Source organism: Corvus hawaiiensis, chromosome 3, assembly GCF_020740725.1.
Source record: "Corvus hawaiiensis isolate bCorHaw1 chromosome 3, bCorHaw1.pri.cur, whole genome shotgun sequence".
NCBI lineage: Eukaryota > Metazoa > Chordata > Aves > Passeriformes > Corvidae > Corvus > Corvus hawaiiensis.
This window is the reverse complement of record NC_063215.1, coordinates 21992334-22017008: the sequence shown is the minus strand read 5'-3', so window position 1 is coordinate 22017008 and position 24675 is coordinate 21992334. Positions and strand designations below refer to the sequence as shown.

General features: G+C 39.2%; 1 protein-coding gene across 5 annotated transcripts in view; it reads right to left on the bottom strand.

Moving 5' to 3' along the window:
• ARHGEF10 (Rho guanine nucleotide exchange factor 10) overlaps window positions 1-24675 on the bottom strand; it is a 112287-nt gene that overhangs the window by 60905 nt on the left and 26707 nt on the right. For 4 of the 5 annotated variants that reach the window (XM_048296439.1, XM_048296440.1, XM_048296438.1 and 1 more), the window contains 11 exons: window positions 20000-20170; window positions 17815-18105; window positions 16837-16900; window positions 15561-15640; window positions 14400-14456; window positions 11684-11847; window positions 8743-8859; window positions 7452-7566; window positions 4897-5009; window positions 1149-1226; window positions 742-921 (listed from right to left, as the gene is read on the bottom strand). In XM_048296439.1, coding sequence (XP_048152396.1) covers window positions 742-921; window positions 1149-1226; window positions 4897-5009; window positions 7452-7566; window positions 8743-8859; window positions 11684-11847; window positions 14400-14456; window positions 15561-15640; window positions 16837-16900; window positions 17815-18105; window positions 20000-20170 — 1430 coding nt within the window. The remainder of the gene's footprint in view (window positions 1-741; window positions 922-1148; window positions 1227-4896; window positions 5010-7451; window positions 7567-8742; window positions 8860-11683; window positions 11848-14399; window positions 14457-15560; window positions 15641-16836; window positions 16901-17814; window positions 18106-19999; window positions 20171-24675) is intronic. The other variant, XM_048296443.1, reaches the window with a different exon arrangement.

The window sequence follows — 24675 nt, the reverse complement described above, 5'->3', positions numbered from 1 at the left end:
TACCTAACCTTCAGTCACAACAAGAGAGGTTTGCTTTAAACAACAAATCTTTAGTAACTATTTCATTTTGGGTGAACTGTGATCAGATCCCAGTTCTCTTACAGCAGGCATGAAAAGGGGGTGATTTCCAGCATTTGGGTGGCAACAAAAAAAAGCACTTAAGCCAGAAGGCCGGCAGCCTTTTCCAGCCAAACTTTCAAGGCGAACAATGTCTTTCTATCAACCAAGGCCAGTTCTTGTTTTCTCTAATTTAAAGCAGTAGCTAATTCTGTCCTTTACTGAATGGATTTCCATTAATGATGGGATAGTGTTTTACAGATATTCTTTATCAGTGCCCCATCTCAGTTCAAACTCAGGAATTCAGGACATTACCTACTGTGGTTTCCTTCTACTTGCACACTACTAGGTATGACTACACATTTTTTAAGAGATGCTGAGCCTCAGTCTCACCTTCATTTTGGTGGGTTTGTGAATCTCTAATTTCTCATAAACTGTTTACTTAAATGTCTGAAAGATTAATCAAAGCCTGAAAACTTCGCTCACAGTCCTTTCACATCTGCCAACCAAGCGGAAGACACGTGTTGGTGTCAGTTTCCTTATCAGGATAGTACATACATTCTCCTGACAGTTGCCACAGGCATTGGAGAATATGGGAATAAAGGAGCTAAGTTAGAAAGATAGGGAGATGGAAAAACAAGACTAAAAAAAAACCAGATTATCTGTTCTGACACATTTGCTTACTGAAGCAACAAAGACATCACCGATCATTTCAACAGAGTCCCACTCAGATACACGACTCGCCAGTGCAATCTGAAACATTGAATGGCACTGAAGAATTTCCTTAATTCGATAAAAGACCATTTTAAGTTTTCTTTCACTCAGTAATTTTGGTTCCATATCTGAAAGGGGCTTCTCATATTGCTGTGGGGGAAAGAAAAAAGCAAACTGATTTAAACAAACAAAAAAATGGACTTCTACAAGCAGAAAAACCAACTTATGCAGCAGTATCCACACACAAAATCACAGAACATTTGGCATGAAGCATCTGCAGCAAAATCTGTGTCAGTCATATGACAGATTCTTTAATGATCTTTAATGATTCTTTTTCAAATATTCAAAATTTTAAAAGGCAAAAGATATTAAGGTACCTCCAGGATTCTTTTGAGAGCATCCACGTAATTCTTCTCACTATCAACTACAGAGCCCAAAATATACCTTCTCACAACCTGTTGAAACAACAAAGTTTTGTCCAAAGTTCAAATCAAGTAACACATTCATCATAGTTGGAAATGGTGATGATAAAATTCTCACATTAATAAAACAAAAGAAATACAAAGCAACTTCAGTACTGGAACTATAATAAAATACTGTACCTCTTCAAAAGTAATTAAATTAACTATTACTCTAAAACTACTTACTTTAAAGAACACAACAATTTTTGTATCAATATCTGCAATTTTTTTCTGACTGTAGTAATTTCAACCTTTACTTTTGAAACTTGTGTTTTGACTTTGGCTTTTAACAATGCTCTCAGGCACCTAATGCAATTTTAAGGGCTGTCCTGTGCAGGGCCAGGAGCTGGACTTCAATGATCCTATTGATCTTCCAAATCAGGATATTCTATAATCCTATGCACCTTAAATGTATATATGTAGGCATTAATGGAAACAATCACAGGTATAAGATGATGTTGACTACTTCAGTGATTTGCTACAACAAAAATAGGTAACAAGTTTTCAAAAACCACTCCTAAATTTTATTTTTTAATAGGTTTCATAAATTTATTAGAAGCAACATGAAGGGCAAACAAGCAAATACTAATTGCCTTTTAAAGTTAAGGCCATATAAACTGTACCACTGAGAAACTATCCAAGTCAGCATTCTCTTTTGGGCATTACCGTGCATAAGTGAAAACCCCCGTCTCATCTATATTTATGTGTATTGACAGAGTTGTAAGAGATTCAGGAAATGCTACCATATTTCATGTTAATAAACTACAGGCTATTTATCACACCTCCTTCTCCACCTTCTGCTCCTGTAATTCAGCTGAAATGAATGTGCGGGTGGCAGGACAGGAAGGACTGGAGAACTGATCTGGTTTAGAATTCAAGCTTCTTGACATCAATTAGATTTCTTGTTTGTTATAAGGATTTGTTTTCACCCAAATCCATTTCCTAATCCAGCTCATCCCAGAGTTTTCCAAAGGGGAACTATGAGGGAGAAGGCAGCACAGGGGTAGGATCAAACCACTTTCTGTAACTACAAGAGAAGGCAAAACTGCTCATTTTGCTATTTTAAGATAGCCTAAATGACCATGAAGCTCAAATCTCAGGCTTGCTTCTTTCTGCTCCAGAACCCCACAGCCTCCTGCCTCCTTCACCATGACTGCCTTTAAATTCTCCACACTTGTACTTTGCATTATTAAATATAGGTTATGTGAGAATTTTCTTTCAAGTACTGGCATTTCAAAGGAGGACCTCAAAATTAACTGAGGCTTTGCTTGAAGATATATACAGCAAAATTAGTTGTGCCTAATCTGTGTTTAGAATGGATTTAGCAGTGTCTTATTTGGAATAGTGGATCATCTTTTCTGGTGAAGAATACTAATCCTACTTTTAGTCACAGTTCATTCTTCTGAAAAGAATAAATATCTGTAGAAATAAAAATTTCAAGCTATATAATACACAAAACGAATACTTAATAATGGCTTCAGGTTATTGCAATAGATATGAGCCCCAGCCCCAGTACTTGCAGGCACCAGGATTTAAACAGAAGCCATCATGCCACCTGCTGTTTGAAGCCAGCACGTCCCCAGAGCAGTTCTGCTGTGACCGGACAGCTGGGCTGGAAGGGGTCCTGGCCTGGTGCACCCAGGACTGTGACCCCCTCCCATAGCCAGGCCTATGCTGGCCCCCTCCAAGCTGCTCCGCTGCTCCTGTGCACCCCAGCCCACCAGAGCCCTGCTGACCAGCAGCCAACCTCCCACACACAGCTGCTGCACCCCTCCAGTTCAGCATCACCTCCAGATGCACACTGCAGCTGCCATCCAGATTACTCACACAGCCTTTAAATGCCACAGGCCCCTGACTGCTCCTGAGGGACAGCACTACCACTGACCATCCGCTGCACTCTGTACCATGGACTACACTGAGCGTGACGTCCTCATCTGTTTCCCACCCACCATTTTAGTCCACCCATACAGACTGTACCTAACCCGCAAGAGTGCAGGAATACTACAGGAGACAGCTGAAAGCCCTTTTAAAGGCAGAGGTAAGTGACACACTTTGCTCCCCTCTGCCCACAAGCCAGTCTCCTCAAAGGCGCTCAAGGCACAAACGGACTCTGGTCCATCTATACTGATTTTTCCCTCCTGTCCTACTGAACCCAGACATAGCAGCCAAAAGCATGTGCTCCATCACTTTTGTTGGGAGTGAGGTCAGGCCAGACTCATTCCTCCTTCTTGTGGGTAAGAGTGTGACACTTTTTCCCAGTCTTCTGATCACTGTGATTTTAGATGACTGAGAAAGGCCTTACCTGCAGCATCCTTAAATCCATCCCATCTGGTCCCACAGACACCTGTATGCCCAAATGGCCTCAGTTCCCCCAGTTGCAGATCAGGCTTTGCTCCAGCAGAACTGCCTCTGGGCTCATGGGCTGAGTCCTGAGGACAAGCCTCACCAGTAAAACCTGAGGCAAAGGTAGCACAGTCTTTGACTCTTTCTCACTAGGTCTGTGCCCCACCAAGCAGTGTGTCATGTTGTTATCAGCTTCTGTTCGCTGCCAATGTACAGGTAAGAAACTCCTCACGGTTACCCCTCACACCTCACTAGCTCCAGCTGAGCTCTGGCTTTCCTAACTCCATTCCTGCCCACTTGGACAGCTCCTCCTGCGCAGATGAGCAATATATGTCATGACTTACACAACTATTATTAGTTTGTTCCAAACTATAAGCACTCTGGGGTTTTTTTGCAAAAGAGTAAACTTATTTATACAACACTACCCCAGTGAAACTCAAATTCCTATCTGAAAGAAGGAAAGAGCATCCAGACTGATGCTGAAATTTCACATTACAATAAAATCTTACAGTAATGGAAAACAGTTTGGTAGTTACATTGTTACAAGATTAGCACTTCACTGTGTTAAACACCAGAGAAAAGTAAACCTCGCCCAAGTAAAAGGTAAAACAAACAAAAAAACCCCTGAAAATATACAGCCCTCTCCTCAACTGCCCCTTAAGCTTGTTTTTTGCTCATTTTCTGAAGGTACTGACCAACTAACTCATGACTTGACACCACAAGAAGCTAAAAACTCTCAATACAGTAACATGAACCCACAGGATTTATTTTCAGCCAAAATTTCTTAACTGATGGTGATTTCAGTATTTTTTAAGTGATTTCCACAGTCACCATACAGTTTGAGGTGGAGAACAGCAAAATGTATTCTTCTGTAGACTTGATTTTATGGGAGATTATTTTTTTTAACCAAGAAAAACCTTTAGATTCAAAGAGCATACAGGACATTCTCTAGACTTTAAATGGAAATCCCAGAGCACCTGGAGCAACATCTTCTGAGTCAATAAAAATGCTTTAACTCTCTTCTTTTTTTAACTCAAAATCATCACATTTAGCTTAAATGTTCAGATAGTGAAACAATATAGTTCTTATAGATAATTTCATAATGCACGCCAGCATTTCACATCTCTGGGTGAACTCAGGATTGATGAAACTATATGCACACACACCAATTCTCAAAAAACTACTTTCTCAGTTCTGAATTTGATGTTCACTTAAGTAAAATGCCAATATGTTTGAAGACCAAAGGCACCTAAGAGCCACGGGTGTAGAGCAGAAGGGAAGAAAAAAGAGGCAGAAGACCATATTTCCCAAAGCTTACTACCTGCTGCTGTGATAATCCTTCAGGCATAGGAGTCATAATTGCTTCGGTATGCATACAGTCCACATCAATAAATAAATTTAGCTCTTCTTCTTCCAGACATGATGATCTGTGATCTACAAATAAATAACCAAAATGTCAGCTTCTACATGTGGATTGAAAGAAGAAAAAAGAAAAAAAAAAAAAAAAAAAAAAGCAAAGACCCTATCATCCAAGCACAGTGATTATAAATTTTCACTTACCAAACAAAAGAAATTTCCCAGCACTTCTGTATCATCTGTGAAATCACATAAATACCACCACCAATAGGCTCTCTAATACAGAACATCCTTCAAAAGCATCCTAATATCCCACAGCTGGACACAGCCTAAGCATCTTTTGTTTGACCTCTACTCCCTTCTCTCAGCCAGGAGAATGGGGCTGTCCAGAGGGCAGGACATGACAATGAGGATTAAAGCACTGCAGCTCCAGGGCCAGCAGTTTTAAAATAAATGATCTCTGGGAAAAAACTGAAGACACCCATAATATGATCCAGCTAAAAAAATTCCATACACCCTTCCACAACTGAACTAAAGTAGCCAAATTCACCAAAATGTTTGCTTCCATCAGCAAGGAGTGAGGGATGCTGCACTGCTCTGTGGATAATAATTTTACTGAAAAAGCACCACCGAAGTACACTGATAGGTGGCAGCACACAGCCAGCCAAACAAGCAGACACGAGGAAAGGAGACATAGAGAAAGAACAGTATGAGAAACTGTCTTAGAACAAAAAGAGAAATAAGGGAAGCAGATCTAATGGCCGGGAGAAACTCATGAGTTTAGTTATCAAATTTGTCACTAGCTCCCCGCTGATTTGGAAAGAGGTTATGGGATTCAACCATCCACAGACAGATGGTGTCTGCAACCTAACTGCTAGAAATGCAAGAAGGAATGCCAGGCCCGCTGTAACACTGCCCTGCAGATCATTTTCATCTGTGCAACTGCAAGAAGTTGAGGATACATTTTTTGATCACTTCATTTTGTGTAAGTAGCTTTCTATATTCAATCTTTAAATTAAGTAAATTGAGAAACAGTCAGAGGTCATGACAGGGATGTAAGATGTGTCCTGGCCCATAACAGGTAAGATGCAACTTTATGTTACCTCTCTCAATAAAAATATCTTGTCCCACCCTTGTGGTTTTATCTTCCTAAAATTGTAGCTTTATAGGTTCTGAAGTCACTACCATTTAATTAGTTGGGCAGAAACTTGAGCAGAAATACATACTATCTCTCAGACTTATCCTGAAAAACTAGTTTAATTTACTACCACCTGTCTCTTGAAAAAATTGCCTGTGGACAGCTGCTGCCAAGGCTCAGACAAAGAACTGTCACTTGCTCTCAACTACAGAAAGAACACAAATACTTCTGTGGCTTTCTGATTTTACATCACTTTCTATTTTCCCTATCCAAAATCAGCTTTCATAAAAAATCATCAAACTGATTAAGCAGAACAGTCTTTTCCCCTACTTCCACTCTTAAGCACAGAAAGCATTATTCCTTGCCAATTATGAACTTTTTTAAATAGTCAACTACTCCTTCACTGAAAACCAAGTCTTAACAGCACATTCTCCTGACATTCGAGAGTTATTTGATGGAGAGACCTGGACAGACTTAGTAACTGTGCTGATTTTGGCTGGGGTAGAGTTAATTTTCTTCACAGAGGCTAGTATGGAGTTATGTTTTAGATTCATGCTGAACACAGGGTTGACAATATAGAGATGTTTTTGTTATTGCTGAGCAGGGCTTACACAGAGCCAAGGCATTTTCTGCTTTTTGTACTGTCACACTGATGAGGGGGCTGGAGGTGCATGGGAGGTTGGGAGGAGACACAGCCAGGACAGGTGACCCAAATTGACCAAAGGGATATTCCAGACCATATGACATCATGCTCAGTATATAAAGGGGGAGGAAGGAGTAAGGGGAGGGGACGTTCAGAGTGATGGCGTTTGTGTCCCAAGTAACTGCTGTGTGTGATGGGGCCTTGCTCTCCTGAAGATGGATAAGCACCTGCCTGCCCTTGGGAAGCAGTGAACTAGTTCCTTGTCTTTCTTTGATTGTTGTGGCATTTACATTCACTATTAAACTGTCTTTATCTCAACCCACAAGTTCTCACTCTTACCCTTGTAATTCTCTCCCCAGTGCTGGTGGTGGGGGAGTGAGCGAGTGGCTGTGTGGGGCTTGGCTGCTGGCTGCAGTTACACCATGACAGTAACTTATCATTTGCATACTCCAATCTACCAATACCTAGGTTGCACTGTTTGGTGGGATTTTTTGTTGGTTTTAAGTTGACTCTTCTCTGTGGTCCTCAGGTTTTTTTTCTTGCCCCAAACATAAAAAACTGCTGAAGATGCAATGACCATACTGTCATCTGAACTATTATACCAGATATTTTTGATATAGATCTGATTTCTTGCATCTAGCTCTCAGCTCCCAGTACAAAAATTTGCTACACCATCCATCTTCTTTCTCAGAAATTACTAGAGAATGTAACAAAGAGAAACACTGTAAATAGCATATACCTTGAGAAATGAAAGATTTTGTCCGAATGAAGGAACGACCCTTCTTCACAGCTGCTTTTGTCTTTTCAAGTCCATCTTTGGTACCTTCTCTAGCAGCTCTCATAAGCTTTTGCATCTGTAAGATAAAAAATACAGTCTACATGTTCAGTGAATAACAGGAAAACGTTTCAGCCAGCAAACTTTAAGCTATCAATATAGTCCAAAGTCAATGGATATATAGTAAGTAGAAAGAACCATGAAAACTCAGAGCCGAGCTCCTGTATTTCAAAATAAAATAAAAGCTGGAGACAAGGATTTAATTCATGGCAATACTGTATACAAGTGTAAAAGAGCAGAAATGCTTAAGAACCCTTCTGCATCAAACTTGTAAATTTTAAATAGTCTCAAATGTTATCTTATGCAACAAATACCTACTACTCACAGGTCATTAATGGCCAGAGGTCTTACCCATCTTTCAGTGTCCCAATAACTCATCCAAAGTATTTCTGATCTAAAGATAATCCCCTAGACTCAGTTATATATTAACTGTATTCTTAAAGAAACATTATTATGAAGGAAAAAGTTACAACTAATAACTTCATTCATTGAAGAAATGCATTGCTTTAATTAAGAATTCCATAATCCTACAGTATGCTACTACAGCCAAATGAAATTACATGGAACAAAAAAACCAAAAACCAAAAAACAAAGAAGTGCTGTTTTGCTGGAAAATACTTATTAAAAACCCTGCTTTGTACCTCTTCTTTCCCAAAATGTCACCACAACAAAAAATCCCCACTACTGTCAGAACACAAACAAAGCTGTCTTGCTGCAATCAGGGAATTTCTGGGTTTGAGACTGAAGCTTTTAGCAAAAACCCAGTCTTTTCATACAGGCTCCATTTGGAATGGAGAGCAGGGAGATTCCCAATTTGATCCTGTGTGGCTGGAGGGCCAGGGCCAGGGCCAGGCCAGCCCCATGGAGCCAAGGTCTCAGAGAGGCACAAGGGTTGCACACCTGGTTCATGCTCTGGGATAAGGGCACCAGTCAGCAGGGAAAGACAATGCCCTATCTCGTTTTCTGAGACTGTTAACATTAAAAGTAAGCATGAGAAAAGGACCTTGACCAAGTATTTTTAAGACTATAGCAATATGATAGTATTTAAGACTTCATAAAAAAAATTCAGCACATTTGGAATTCATTTCATACAAATGATTGTCTACTTTTTCAAGCTGTTATTAAAAGACAACATTGTCTGTGTTGGAAAAGCAATTATTTAAATGTAGCTAGTTACAAAAATCAACTACACTACCTTCAGCTCATGTTTTTGCTTTAGTTGCTGAAACTCTACTGCTCCCACAGTGTTTGACATCAAATCTTTCATCTTTTTTTCATAATGCTCCTTTAAACGCGTTAGGTCATGAGAAAGCTACAGTGTATAAAAAGACACAATCTTTTCAAAAAGCTGTAATGAAAACTTCATGCTAAAGCACTCACATAAATCATGCACATTGCCCCATCTATCTACTGATACAAAGACAACTGAGGGAAGACTATCACTGAGAGAAGCTCCAGTCTGAGGAAGGGACCATCGCTCCTGGGCACTGCTGAACTCGCCCAGGTGCTTTTCTGTGAAGACAGGGGCAAAGCCACTTAGACTAAGGTAACTACATTGTTATATATATATCTTAATTATACTGTGCCTAACTCTTAAAATCCACATGGAAAAAATACATCAGCTTTAACCATAAGCATTATTCACTGGAGCACAAACCCTAGTCTGTATTTCAGACTATCCTTCAAAACAGTGAATCAGAAGAAAACTCAGAGACTGAAGAACCTGCAGATATTGCTGGCAACTGAGAACAAGGAAATTGACAGGGCAGTGAGTCAGGTAAGAAGACACTAACAGGATTCATGGTCTTTTAATTTCCACATGCATCATAGCCTCATTGTATGAACTTGGGTGTAACCATCTCGTACATGAATATAGTCATTTGCAAGGCAAGGAAACTATCACAGAGAAAGGAATGCTCTGGAATACTAATTACCATTTGTTAAACGTCTTGACAAAGATAGATAAAAGAGGTTAAAATGCTACCAGGAAAGAAAAAAAAAGGAAAATATTTAGTGTGCCCTGAATAGAAGTCCAGTGGAAAACCCCTCAGCTTGATATCAACAGAGTTACTCGGCAAGAGATCAAAGCCTCAGGAAAGAGAAGGCCTACTGAGTTGAAAACAAAGGGACAGGCCCAGCATGTAGCTCCACTAGGCTGGGTCAGGATGCAATTACCTCTAACATGATGATTCTGGCATTACAGCAGTATAATGAAGAATAGCATCTGGTTCACAGATTAGAAATATTTAACAGCACAAAAACCTTCTCTTCTTAAAATAAATTAGTAAATAAATAGAATAACAGAATAATAAGAATCATAATGAAAAAGCGACTTTGAGGGAAGTCATACTAGCACTTAAAATTAAAAATCCCACCTCCAACCTTGCCATACTTTTCAACTAACACTAAAATTAAAAGTAGGGCAAGTCCCTCACAGGCTCTGAAAGGCTACAGGGCAATGTGCTGGGCATATACTGTAATATCCATCACAAGACCTGAGGAGAAGTGAGAGTTAGTGCAAGGAATGGATACACAGAAAACGTATATAAAGAAGAGTAGTGCCTGCCCATGTCAAAGTGCCAGCGCAGGGAGGGCTGGGGTTGGTTTTTTGTGTTGGTTTTTTTTGTTGTTTTCTTGGTTGTTTGTTGTGGGGTTTTTGCAGCAATCCTAAAGTTTGTCTTTCCTCATTCTCTGCCAAAACCCTTCCCTAATTTCCCGATTTCTCCATCTCCCAGCAACCCATCCAGGTGCAGGAGTCTCTCTGACTTTTCCATCCACCAGCTTAAGTGTTCCTCACCTCCTCATTACCATCCTCACAAGGCAATCCCCAAAACCTTTTGTCAAAGGCCTGAAAAAAACATCTGCAGGGCAGTACCCAAGGGCACACACCTCTCCTGTCATCACTCCTCAGTCTCTTGCTCAGACACTCTGTGCCTGATCCTGGTACAATCACATTCAACCACTGCCAACAGTTTTCCATGACAGATCAAAAAAAAAACCCAAACAAACAGCTGCAACAGCTTAAGATTGTTCTAGTCAGAACAAAACCAAGAAAAAACAGAGGAAAAAGTACAGATTTGGGTGGGCTCAAGTCTTGCAGTTAATTGCTTACTCCCTGATTTCCAAAGGACAGGCAACAAGGACGGAGGTGGGGGGAGAGCAGATAACACATAATGCAGGGAAACACAGACAGCAAGGCTTTTATTCTCATCAAGATAAGAAACCTGCAAAATGAAAATAAGGGTCCTATGAAATAACACCCTGTCTGCAACTCCTGCACATTCCAGCCATGGGGTGCTGAGGCAGTTCACAACACACAGCTGCCAAGTGGCTCTTGGGGCCTGTCCCTAGTCAGCACACACTGGGGAGCCTCTCACAAAGAGGGTACACGGTAGCAGAAGGAGAGGAGCCAAGGCAACAAGAATGCAAGGGCCCAGGACTTCTCTCCCTGTGCAATGGGAGAGATGCAGTGAGGACAGGCACCTGTGTCACCTGTGTCTTCCAGCCTCCTGCAGAAGAGATGGAGCCAAAGGTACCAGACCTGAGAAGTGTCACAGATGGATCACTTTAATCACGCCACCTCTCTTCTCTCCTAACAGGTAGAATTCTCTTTGATTACAAAAATTGTTTACTTTCAGAAGTTTTTTAAGCTCAGTCACTTTCAAACGACCAAAATGATGCAGATCTAAGACAAAAAGCGACGGAACACTGGTGAAGAGTTTTGTGACTTTCGAGCACCTAAAGATCCCAAACCTTCAATTCTTGTCAGGCTTGCCCTCATTTATTCTTCACATTATTTTCCACACTTATTTACCACTTATACTAATTCAGCAACTGCAAAAGAAGAGAAGGTGAGGAACTGCCCACAAGCAAAAATAATGTCATTTTTAATTTCATTTTTATCCAATTTGAGTTTTTTCTTTTTTGTAATAAGCTTCCATTTAATATTTTCACCTCTTCTTTTCCCTGTTACATTTAGTTGTGTACTGTCGCTTCCACACTGATTCACATCTCCTTTAAAAAGATGCTGTTGGCATTTGAAACTGAATTGAGGAAAAAAAGAAATATGGGTGAGAAAGGCAAGTGTTGGAAACCAGGATAACCTCAATGACTGAGCAGCACTGCAGGATACATACATGTCTCTTGTGGTTGCCTCGCAAAAAGGAGCTGGGAATTCCATTTTTACACTCAGAATCACTCTGCTCTTCATAGCTTTCAAACTCACTTGAGCTCCACCCATATTCCAGTGAGCTGTTTCCACCATCATCACCATTTTCAACATCATCATAAATCATTTCCTCTGCAAGAATTAAACCAAAATAAATAAAGCTACACTGAAATTTGTGTTTGTTTGAACACCAAAAACTTGCTCAGGATATGCTATAAAGAATTGTACAGACTTTTGTAGGCACATTAAAAATTCTGAATTAAATACAATATTCAAATAGCCAAAGTGGGTTGTCTTTGCTGAAATAGAGCAATAAAAAAGGACAGTGCTATGGGTACACACCACGATCCTTTTAAAAACATGCACTACTCAAATGACACTGTCGTGTTGTCCAAATCCTACAACAAGTTTTAGAACTTCAGAGGAAGTTTGAACTGTAGCTATGAACACATCTGCACTGAGAAGCATCATCCCTCCATTTGTAAGCTTGCCATTTGTCCCTAGGGACATCAGCGCAAATGACAAATGCTAAAACATTGCAAGAATCAACCGAAAATGTCACTACTTCAAGCAGAACAGATCAGACCAAAGTAGCAAGAAAGGTGTTATACAATGGTATTTTATGACTCATCACCACCAGTCACTGGAAGTCTCCCACATTTGGCAGTTACCTTGGTCATAATTTGCTCTAAAAACTTGAAGTTGTTCAAGTGTTGAACTTTTCAAGATCTAACCTTTTCAAGTCTATATTGCAAAGGCTAGCCAAAGTACCTCGTGTTAAAGACACAGGTCTTTCCATTGGCACAGATGTCAAGAACATAAAACTGACTCAAAACAAAATGGAAAATTTAGAGCCAATTGCTTATCAGGAAACAGGAATGCACTCTACCTGCAGCATCATTTGTCATTACAAGTAGAAAAGTGTGGACATTTCTGCCAGGAATCACTATTGTCAGAGGTTAGGATGCAGCATTTACAACTGTCTCCTATTAAATTCAGGAAACAGAAGCTGTGCTTTTAAGATTGAAGTTTCATTTAAACAGAGAAAAAATACGTACTCAAAAGAAAAGCTGACGTGTTACAAATCCATCTAAACCCTGGATTTTAATATTAACATTAATTAAATTTTTTATAATTAACACAGCAGATTCTATACTAATCTGGAAGATTCAGATTTTTTTTAAAAATTTTAAATCCCTATGCATCTCAAGACTGTCCTTAAAATATTGTTATTGAAGAAGACATCTTAGTGGTAATCTAGCACAATGAATAATTTAAAAGAACCATCATAGTAAGTCAAAATAAATCAAGATTCATGCAAGTCTAACTCCTGTGCTGTCAGTATTGGGGCAGGATTTACGCCATGACTGCGTGAAAAAAAATCTTTTTTTGGAATAGTTGTGTCTCCCTAACAAAAATATACAAATAATAAACACCAAGATCATGAATGTAGGAAGATGAAACTTCCCTTACTACCTATCTCCTCATAATTTTTCAATGTCTTTGGGGACAAAATGAAAGTCAAAATTTTAATCAATGTCTTATGGGTTAAGCTAAAGATTCTGACCAATATGCTCAGCAGAGCTCTGCTCCATATCCCACATCCCACCCAGTTCAGCCACCTGGGCCTGGTGTACATGTTTCCTGACTGATCAGCAACAGCACAAAGATGTCCCTGCTCAAAGTAGCACAGTCCACTGAGGGAACTTCCAGTAATATAAGCATTCAAGTCATGAATGTAACACGGTACTTTCCAATAATAACTGAAAAAATCAGTAATAATTTGTAAAACACCTTGCCTGAACACTACTAAGGACAAGAAATGAAACTGTTACAGCTTTAAAGATTAATGTGGTTTCCACAAAAGAAAGCTTAAGTGTTTTCTTGATTCATTAACAATTTCAGTATCAAACACCTACACCCTCTGAGAACCATGACAAGTAAGACGCTGCATTCCCAGTAAGCCAATCCACTCAAAACACAAAATCAGTCAGTAGCAACTGATCTTTAAGCAGACTTCACTATACCCAAAAACTGCAAAACAAATCTGAGCAAGAACTCGATGAAATAAGCTTCTTGAGCCCTAACTCCATCATTCCCAGCAAAGGTAAAATCTTGACTCCAGAAAATACTTTGAGATCTATTCTGCCCCCTCCAAACGTGGTCTCAACCATGAGGAGTGGACTACTTCAAAGCTGAAATAAAACACTTCTGTGGAGTCACAATCAAGATGGCAAACAGCCACCCTGGACCATCTCCTCCATCTACCAAGCACTTACAAATTGAAGGGGACTTTCAAGGAAGGAGCTTCTCTCTACAACCATGACAATGATACATTACCATACATCATCTAACTATTTAAAACACCCTTTTCCTAACTACCTTGCCTTGTTCAGGGCACTACAGCTACAACACCCAACACTATAATTCTCTAATATGCAGAATACACAAGCATTTGGAACAGTATCTATAAAACAAAGCAGAATTCAACTTCTGAGAAGTATAGGAGACCTGCTGAGATAAAGTCTTTTAAGTGTTAGTTTAATTCTGAACTTTCTAAGACCTACCAATTATTGATACAATTCCATTTACATATATTTTAGGTACTTAATGAACATATCTGTTCAATATACATTCAAATAATTCCATTTTACATTGCTTTCAACATTACAAAGACCTCAAACCTGGTTCAGAGTCTGAATCTTCTCTTGGCACATCATCGTAAATTACCTCATCCGGGTCTAAAACCAAGACAGAAAAAAACCAAATTAGAAACTTCCTAAAATTTGAATGGGACCAAGTGTTTGAGAGACACTTGGACAAAGCCCTTAACATGCCTTTAGCTTTTGGTCAGCCCTGAAACGATCAGGCAGTTGAAATGCTGTAGGTCCTCTCCAACTGAAATACTGTATTTTATTTTGAAGAATTTTGGTTATATTGGCATATATGAATACAATGGAGATATGACTCACCCTCCACTAGCATTTTGCTTGCACATCTAATCTTTCTATTAATGCAATAATGCACAAAGCAGTATATGGTATTTGTGAAATTCCAGAGTTTTATCTGCATTGCTTATGATGACCTTTGCTAGCCTGAGAACAAAAATCCACTTCAACAGCCAGCATTTCTCCCTCCTTTTCACAGAAGTATGGAATGTTCTATGCCTGTCGAAGGCTGCTCATTGCCTTACTAAATGCCTGTAGGAAAGCTGCAATTGACTTTTTAAAAAGAACCAAAACTAAATAATGTAATGTTCATCACAGTACATATTAAGAGGCAGAATGAAGATGCAAATTCTTCAGTCACTTCACAAAATATGTAAGATGAACCTCCAGCCCAGTGGAGGACATAACCTGTCCTCAAACCACACAGTCTCTGTTCTGGTTTAAAATGCAGCTGCCAGCCAAGAATCAACAGCACACACCAAGACAAAGTGGCAACTTCTTCCTTTCCATCTCCTCCAAGTACTTATTTAACAACTACTGCACAAGAAGAGCAATTTCAAATACAGTTGCAGATCAGACTCTGAACTGGAGCTTATTTCCACTGCACATGCACTGATGGAGCCAAATGACTTCCAAAAAACAGTTACAAATGATTCCACAGATTCCAAAAGCTGGAAAAGTGAATGTTACCTTTATTCTGAAATACAATTTTATGACACTGTTGAATGTTCTAACTGGTACAGCTTGGTTCTGGAACCTATCTGAAAACACACAGTAAAAGTGAACATGGACATTCCTATAAAATCTGCTTGTGCACATAGATACACACATACTGCTGATCACAACTTAAAACTGACCACCTCCTACAGTTGTACTTCAGGGCCCACTGATACTTACTTTCCATCCATGCTGTATTTGCAGGATCTGCAACCCATTTGGCCAGGGCATCGTCCTCTCTCTTGGTCTGGTTATCTTCACTTGAAAAAAAAGGCCATAAAATAAAAGAAGTAAAAGTTACACCACAATGTTTTTAAACATCCATGAACACTAGACAATATATTTCTTTTCTTCTAGTCTCCACTCCAAGGCTGCTGATTACTCAAAAATGTTGCTTCAGTGCATACTTGGGTGATGAATAACCTATTCTATTTCATAGTTTGAAGATTTTAGTCAGAAAATTGAAAATACTTTCTTTACAATCTTAAAAAAACACTTTGCTTTTGAGTTCATCTACCAGAACACAGGAAATTTTCTCAGAAAACAGTGAACTGAGAGTTTCTTTTTCATGGTAAATACGACTAAAGACATTCTGGGCTGCATCAGGAGCCATCAGGCAAAGCTGTTACCCTCCTCCACTTGGTGCCAGTGAGGCTGAACCTGTAGCAGCATGTCCAGTTTTGGCTTCCCAACACTCCCCTGATAGAGAGCTGTGGAGAAATTGAAGCAATCTCTAGGGAGATGCAGAGAAACTGAAGTCAGGGACTAAAGCACATGGTTCACAAGGAAGGAGATAAAAGACATGGAGATTATTTAGTCTGGTGAAAAGGATATTATGGGGTGATCCAAGAGCAGCTACAACTATCCACAAGAGAACTACAGAGGTGATGGAATCAGGGTTATTTGTTGGTTTGGGTTTGTTTGCGGGGGTGTGGCACCCTTTTTTTTTTTTAATGCCAGACAAAGGGGGAATGGTCAACAGACTGGCCACTGGAAGATTTGGGTAGGAATTTTGGGGGGTGTAGGGAGGGGAAGGGGGGACGGAAGGCAGTACAGCAGGGAAGACTGCCTGCGGAAGCTGCAGCATCTCCATCCTTGGAGGGTTTCAAGGCTCAGCCGCAAGGCCATGGTTGATCTGATGGAGTATTGGCAGCGGTCATGCTGAAAGCAGCAGGCTAGACAAGATCTCCAGCAATCTGTTGCAGCTGACACTGCCATCATTCTATAAAAATTCAACCCAGTGTCTTCAAAAATGTCATGCACAGTTACACACACAAGAACCCCAACTAGTGCTGATTTTAGTACACAACCAGAATTACAGGGCTAAGAAAATGAAAAAAAACAAACCAACAAACATGGAAGCATTACACAAGGAGAATAAAATACTTATTAAATGCAAGCTTTCTTAGGAATTAAGGTTTTACAAATCATTAAAATATGCTGAACCGGAAATCACCTATTTTGAGGGTCCTCCAAGTTTACAGAATTATAATGACATTCTTCGGTTGCTGACTGTGTACCTGCCAAGTAGAAAACAAAAAAGAAAATGCTTGGAATATCATATTAGTTTGGTTCAAATGGCACATTTTAGCATAAGAAACTGATTTTACTAGTTCAGTGCTAAAGAATAATCTCCCTCTTTGCAATAGTTTTATTCTTACACGTGTCTAAAAAAATTTAGAAGTTACTTCACACCATGCATTTTTGAAAATTAAGTAATTCAAAGACACAGCCATTTGTCAGAAGAGCTGTTAAGAGGAAATTACAATGTCTGATGCATTTAATTCTATCTCTCAAACATATATTCCTCTACAGGTAATAAGGACCACACAAATATTTACTTTTTCTTGACAGTATTCCTAATAGTGGTAAAAAGCAAAGGCTGAAATAAAGGCTGGAATTACAGAAGAATTTGTGCCTAGATACAGAAAAGTATACTCAAAATACAAAAAGGAAAAGGCAGGATATGGGGAGCTTTCTTTCCCTACTCTCTTGACATTAAGCTGTCAGCTTTGTAAACTCTGAGTACAAAATGGATCTCCCATTTCTGTAATAATCCATAGTTATTTCCCTTTCTAGCTTCCTTTTCTGCCTTAAAATTGCACTAAAAGACAAAGAATTCATCAAATCATCAAGGGAAAAATCCCACAGCAACTCTAAATCCACAAGAATTGGAAAATAAACAAACAGAAATGCATATAGAAAAGGCAAAAGAGGAACTTTGCCAGGACCTAGAAAAACCAATAAAAGATATGAGAAAAAACCATTTGGCTTGAACACTGAACTCTGGATCTGGAAATTATTTCATTATGTTAAAAAAGGAATTAGCATTAACCATTCCCACACTCATCCAGGGTGAGTGCTATACAGGAAAGGTACCTGAGGTTAAACAAGGATTCCCCTTCAAATAAAGTAAGGTGTGTAAATACAGTACCTTCTTCATCTACAGAAACACTGCGTATGATGACAGGACTGGAGTATGCTGGCAGTATCAAAGGTAAGTTGGATGGCACAGCATATCCACAAGGGACAGGAACAGAATATCCACCAGACAAGTTTGGACTTGCACATTCATCTTGAGGACTTGGTTCTGGTGATGAGGATGGATCCTTGTCTTGGATTGGGGAAATATTTATGACTGAGTAGGGATTTACTTTGGCCAGAGTGGCTTCTGCAGCAGGTTCTGATGTTTGCGGCTTCTCACTGTTTTCTAAATTATCAGCTCCTTTAGTTGAAAAATTAAACAAAAATATACAGTTTTACTTTTCATACCTGTTCAAGCTGCTCTAATAGCTCTTTGCAAGTATGCTAAACACTGACCGGCTCTTTACTATACAAGTTGCTTATAACCTATGACTCAAAATTCTTCTCCTTATGCCTACCCCTAAAATATTTCTTGTGTTTTTGTCTGGGCTCACTGGAGGGACATTCCTCAAAGAGCAGTCCTGAAAATGCTCTGTTAAGAAAAGGGGGAAGAAAATAACTTGACAAGTTTTCCTCTTTGAAAATGTATTGTTTCCTTTCATGCAAAGTTCCCAGTATTTTTTGAGACAAGCTGAGGTACAGCAGAACCACAGGCCCCTCTGAAGTGAACTGCAGAACTGCATCCCAAGTGATCAAATGATTTTGAGCTGTAAGCACAACTCCACAAAAGGGTGAGTGAGCAACAGATGCTCAGGGAAAGATGGTGTTTAAGTTCCAGGCTGTCAAACTGCACAGTACCTGAAGAGTTATCTATCCTTAATTGCCATAAGCACAGTGAGTCTGCTTACCAAAGGAAATTGGATCTAAGTAAGGAAAATCAGCTGTTAGCAACTTGAGCAGAATATAGCAATTTCCAGACTACACCTCACCACTGGGAACATCTGCATATGTCATAAAAAAATATTTCAATATTTAGCAACACTTCTGTTCATGAACAAAATTCATACATTCAAACTCCACTTAGTTTTATGCACATCTCAAGCTCAGTAACTAGCAAGTTTAGGTGTGGAGCAGCTTATCTCAAGCCATCAATGCGCCTTAAGACCAGCAAGGGTATAAAGTTTCCCTGTAGCAAGACACTCAGACTATGTCCAATCCATTGGTTCGGATGTCACACTTGAATGGGCATTTAAAATCACAGGAATTACACACAATGGTCACTTGCCCTGTCAGATCTACCATGACTGTAACTGGCAGGAATATTCAAAACACTCGCATGGTATTTCCATATGTGAGAGACTGAACTATGACTCAAAACAAATTGACCATTTTTGGAGGTTCCTGGGTGCTTTGCTAAGGCCAGGTGTGCAAGCCTGCAAAGGGAAGGCGGTGAGTTTTTGGGTGTGTAATGACAAACCTCTGCATAAGACGGAGGGGGTGAACTTATCACCACCAGAGGCTACAAACTGGGCTCTGAGGCTGGTAAGAGGCAGACCTTGCGGAGACAGGATTGTGCCTTTTATCACACCAAATTGCCCTCCCTTACACACATGCCCTCCTCCCAGGGAAGGTCCCATTCACACACAGGCTTACTGACACGAGAGGCAGCTGCCTTAGAAGAGGTCATAAACTATCAATAACTCCTGAAGTGCCCCCAGACTCATTCCTGAGGCCTTCCACCAGAGAACTGCACATGATCAAAAGACAGTGTAATACTTCCCCCCCACAGAGGACATGCTTGGGCACTCCCACCTGAACCTGAGAACGTATTAACCCACCGGACTTTGTATTTTGTGGGCTTTTTCCCCCCACCTCCGGACAGATCGAGACCTTCAATCATCACTTCAATTAAGTCTCATCGCAGATCTATGGGTGGCAATTATGTATCTCCCTACTCTTACCCTATCTCTCTCTTTCTTTCTTTTTTTTCCCTTTTACGTTTTCTTGAGTGGTATTTTTATGCTTTCATATTGCCTTATTACTATAGATAATAACAGTAACAGCTATGCATCTGCCTTCCATTGCAACCAAACTGCTCCAAAATAAACCCAGCATGTGTGTATTTACAAACACCAATCATTCAGTCACGGAAAACTCTTGTTAAAGTACTTTTATTGCATGGACAAGAAAAGGCATCCTTTGATGAGTCTTGACTATTTAGCCCAGTGCAGGTGCAGACCAACAGGCTGACTTACCTGCAGCACCAGCCTCTTGGTGCTCTATGTTATTTCCAGGAGCGGGAATAGGTGGCACAAGGGCTTGCCTGTCTGCTTCTGGTATCTCATCTCCACTATCAAAGTCAAACTGTTCTCCCTCATCCTCCTCTTCATCATTCAGACCTGTGGCTTTCGGTCCATGCTCTAGAACTGGGTAAAAAGACATACCTTTGGTTGTTTGCTCTTAATAATGATTTCATGGGACCAGCAAATGCTCCACATTACAAATGAAGCTTATACAATGAACCCTTACATTCTGAGGTGACTGGCACAGAACAAAAGTTCATTGATGTGTTGATAACCTCATGCAGTTTTCAATAAATCCTTTAGTGTAAACAAGGACATTACTTGGAAAGAAATTAACAAAGGATAATGCAAATACCCTTGCTTTTGTCATAATGAGCCAAAAGTTTTTAGGAAAACACGTAAAAAGCCAACTTTTAAATGAGAAAACTTCACAGATGAATTTATTTGCACAGGGACTTTGCAAATTTATAACTTCAAGTCATTTTTCCTTTCTATTCTTTCCTAACAGTGTCCAAATATCAGTGACAATAACTTAGTTCACACGCTCCATTAGAGACCAGCAGATTGGTTTTCCTACTCCAATCTGAGACAGTTTTAAACCAAAGACCTCATGCAACATGCCATCAGCCCTATTACCACACACAAGTGAATTCTGATGAAGGTAGGGTGGGGTACCTTTGAGGCAGTAATGGCTGAAATAACAACACCCTAATATGGATAGGAAGGGTGGGTTTGGGGTTTTTTTGTCTTTGCTTGCGAAGATGCTGTAGCACAGATTTGGCACTGTACATGAGGTGGGGGAGAGGGAGCAGGAAAAATACACGCCAGTTTCCCTCCATGCTAGTGGGGAAAACCCATGAAGACTTAAACCCCCTCATGTACATATTGCACAAAACTATATTCTAAAATAGATAAAGATGTAAACACACAAGTATGTTATAAAAATTTACCTGAATGTGATAAGGTCCCCCCCTCCCCCTCCTCAGGTAACACAAAATGAAAAATAAAGTCTTGCAATGACAACTGGATATGCAGCACCATGATGATATTATCAGCTATCCTACCATCCAGGACACATTTTTTATTTTTATGATAAAACCCACAACACCCCGAAGCTCTAGACTGCTTAGATTGTCATGGTAATCAGCATTCCTGCCAAGGCTTCTGTTTCTTCAGGCAGGCTGAGCCAGCATATTTTACCACAGCCACAAATAACAAGATCTTTCATGCAGCCTCTCTGCAGGAGAAAAAGTGAACTAATTGCAAAAATAGTAAGGAACAAAAAAAAACAGGTTATCCTGCATTTATTGTCATGGGTTATGGCTGAGGCAGCAGGACATTTAATTTCATTTTGATTAATTCCTTTTAAAAATTCTTCTGTATGAAGTCGGGCTTCTCATTTTTCCTTTGTCCACTAGCAATTCTTATTTTCCTGAAAGATGCAAGAAATTCTTCAGAGCTCTTCCAAGTGATTAAAGACAAACATGGCATTCTTCCTGATTTAGCATCCATCTGACTAAATTGCAATACTTATTGCTTGACTGTGTAATGGGGAAAAGAAACAAAAGGGGGGGAAGATGTCTTCTCAACTTGAGTGAAAAAAAAATTGGACGTGCCACCTATTTTTTGTTTCTGTTATGGCTGTTAACACTGCCCTGCTTTATTCATTTAAAAACTTTTACTTTGTATCATAAACAAGGAACAGAACCTGATAAATGGGCACTACAGCTTGGAAAGATCCCGTAATCACATCACTGATGGAACAGCAGGTTAAGATTACAAAAAGACACAAAAAAAGAAAGATTACATGTCTGTCAAAAAGGCAGACAGGACACAAACAAATATCCTCAGTTCAGAAAGCTTTAAAACTATATTTCAGCTTTGCATCACTTTTACATTTGTTTCATTCTGCAGGCATAAACTTTAGCCTTTTAAATTTACAGATACCTTCCATCCCATATTTAATAAGAATATTCTCCTTTTAAGCTTTTAATATCAAGGGCATACTATTTCAATTGGAAAAAGTATTTTAACAACAAAAATAAAATAAAAGGAAGATGGGGGCTTTTTGCTCCAACTTAAGAGCTGATCAGAACTGCAGATAAATACAAATTATGTCATACAAAAAAAGAAAAATTCCTGTTTTGAAAATACCTACTTTTTCCACAGTTCTTTGTGTTATGTCACAACAACACACAGACAAAAGCTCTTTTTAAGTGCTACAATTAGGAAGACAGACAGCAGTTAGGCCCAGGGTGAATCTGGCTACTAAATACCACCACAGATCTTGCAAAGTTTCATGCTCATGAAGAAAGCCCGAGTTCCTCCTACCCTCTATCTGCAAATCAAAAGGATCAAGCCAAAAAGTGCATGAGGCAATGGTTCTTGCAGAAAAAAAAAAGGGGGGGAGAGGGGGAGCATGGTGGGTGGGTGGGTGTGTGAGGAGGGGATTTTCAAGGCATCCTCCCTTGCAAAAAACACACAGAGGACAGCTTTTTTTTTTTTTTTTTCCTTAATTTTAAAATGTACTATATTTTTTTTTCTGAAGTAATAATCACACAATGCTTAGCATGACAGAATCTGTCTGGAATTACTTCAAATAATTAAATTAGTTACTAAAAATCCAATTTGCCCTTTCACCACTACTCACATCCTTAGCTTTATGTGTGCCAGCCAGAGGAATGAGAATACAATAATTGATTAAACTTTTTCATCTTAGGGCAATACCACTCTGAAAGCTCTGTAAATGCTTCAGGGAAATTCTCACATTTCTAAAAATTTCTATTTGGAGTTTTCAAGACTGAAAAAAGTCTGATATAATGGAAAAATTGTCTTCAAGTTAAATTAAGTATGAAAGTGCTAATTTAGAATCAGAAAAAGGAATACATGTTCTCATAACTGTGCACAGCACACAGATTTATGACTTTTTTTCTGTGTTTTGTTAGCCAGTGAAATGACATTTCTTAAGTTTACTTCAAAAACAAGCTCACTTAGGCTGTGTTTACAGAGACCTGCTGGGGCACAAGCAAATTTAAAAAATGTTTGGTTGCTCTGCCAATTGCAAAGCATTCTTGGCACCATCTGCTTTCCCATCCATTACCCTCAAATTATTTATAGTTCAGTGTAATACAGCTAAGGAGTTAAAAGAGTGATATTAATTTTAAAGCCCAGATTAGATTAAGTCAGTGAAGCTTCATTAATAGTTTTCTTAAACAGTTTATTTTAGTGGCACAGAAATAAGATAAAATAGCTCTGCACTTCTATTAAGTGTACTTTGAACACACCGGAAATAATAAAAGCACCCCAAAAGTCTGTCCTCCCCCTGCAATCTCATAAATGCATGATGATCCAAAAGAAGTCAACTGAGTTTCTTCTATGAAAAACCATGATAAAGGAAGAGTGAAATAGAAGCCCAAGCACAAACAGTTCAGCAGTCTGGGGCACAGTAACAATAAACTTGGAAGCCCTGGACATAAACAGGCATGCTGCCACCAAGAAATATGAATACTTTGTGTTTTAAGGTTTGAAAAATATTTTTAGAAATGAAAGGCTTCTGTATAATTAGGAATGTCATCTTTGCAATCAGTTGTACTCATTTTTTTTTTAAAGTTCACAGGCTATTATGGAACAAAAAGTGGAAATGCATCCATTATACTTAGAAGATGCAATAAACATTTTTAGTCACTTCTACCATATGACCGATGAAGGAAATAAGTGTACAATGCTTTGAATGACATATATCTAATTATTATTTAGTGAAAAAATATGGGTACAATTGAACCTAAAACAGACTGGCAGGAGTTGCCTGCTCTTAATCCAACATGCAGTTTTAAAACATTTATCTTTTTTACTCATGTATTTTGGATCGCAACAAGACACTTAGGACTGCAAAGACCTACCTTTTTTTCAAATGAATTCCCCAAATGTTTCAACTTTCTACAAATAGTTGAGTGTCTTGAAATACACAAAACCTTTTAGTAAAAAAAAATTTTTAAATGTTACTATCCCAGAATATTTTTAGGTATTATAAAATTTGCTAACTTACACAGGTTACAAGTCAAAACAAACTGCCAGACATAGCAATCTAAATGCTTATTATTTATCCTTGATACATTCCAGAGATTTCTCTGATGAGATACACTTCCCTTTACAGACCTGTACTTCTAGACAATTATAATCTGCCGAGCTCCTTGTGGAAGTGTACTGTAGAAATAAGTATTGAAAGCATGCAGACACTAAGAAATGACTGAATTTTTAAAGTTATCATTATTTTTTGTAAAACTAACCATGTAGGGCCAAACACACCCTGCTGACTGTGCTCCAGGATAAATGGGCTCTCAAGTTGCTCATTTATCATTTCCGATGAAATTTCTGAAATTAGCAGAGGCTTGGTGTTTGTCAGGATGGTGAACCTTGTGCTAGGAAACACTCATGCCTGCAGAAGCTTCCTGATTTGACCAACTTGTAAATCTTTGTAAAATAACAGTTGCCTCATATTCAGCAGGAATTTGCAGACAGGTTTCAAGAAACTCGGTTGCCACTGGACAGCCTCTTGTTTCTCTTAGCTTGAAAGCACTGCTTAGGTTGCATTCCCACAGCTAGAAAGCAACATGGTATTTTCAACCCAC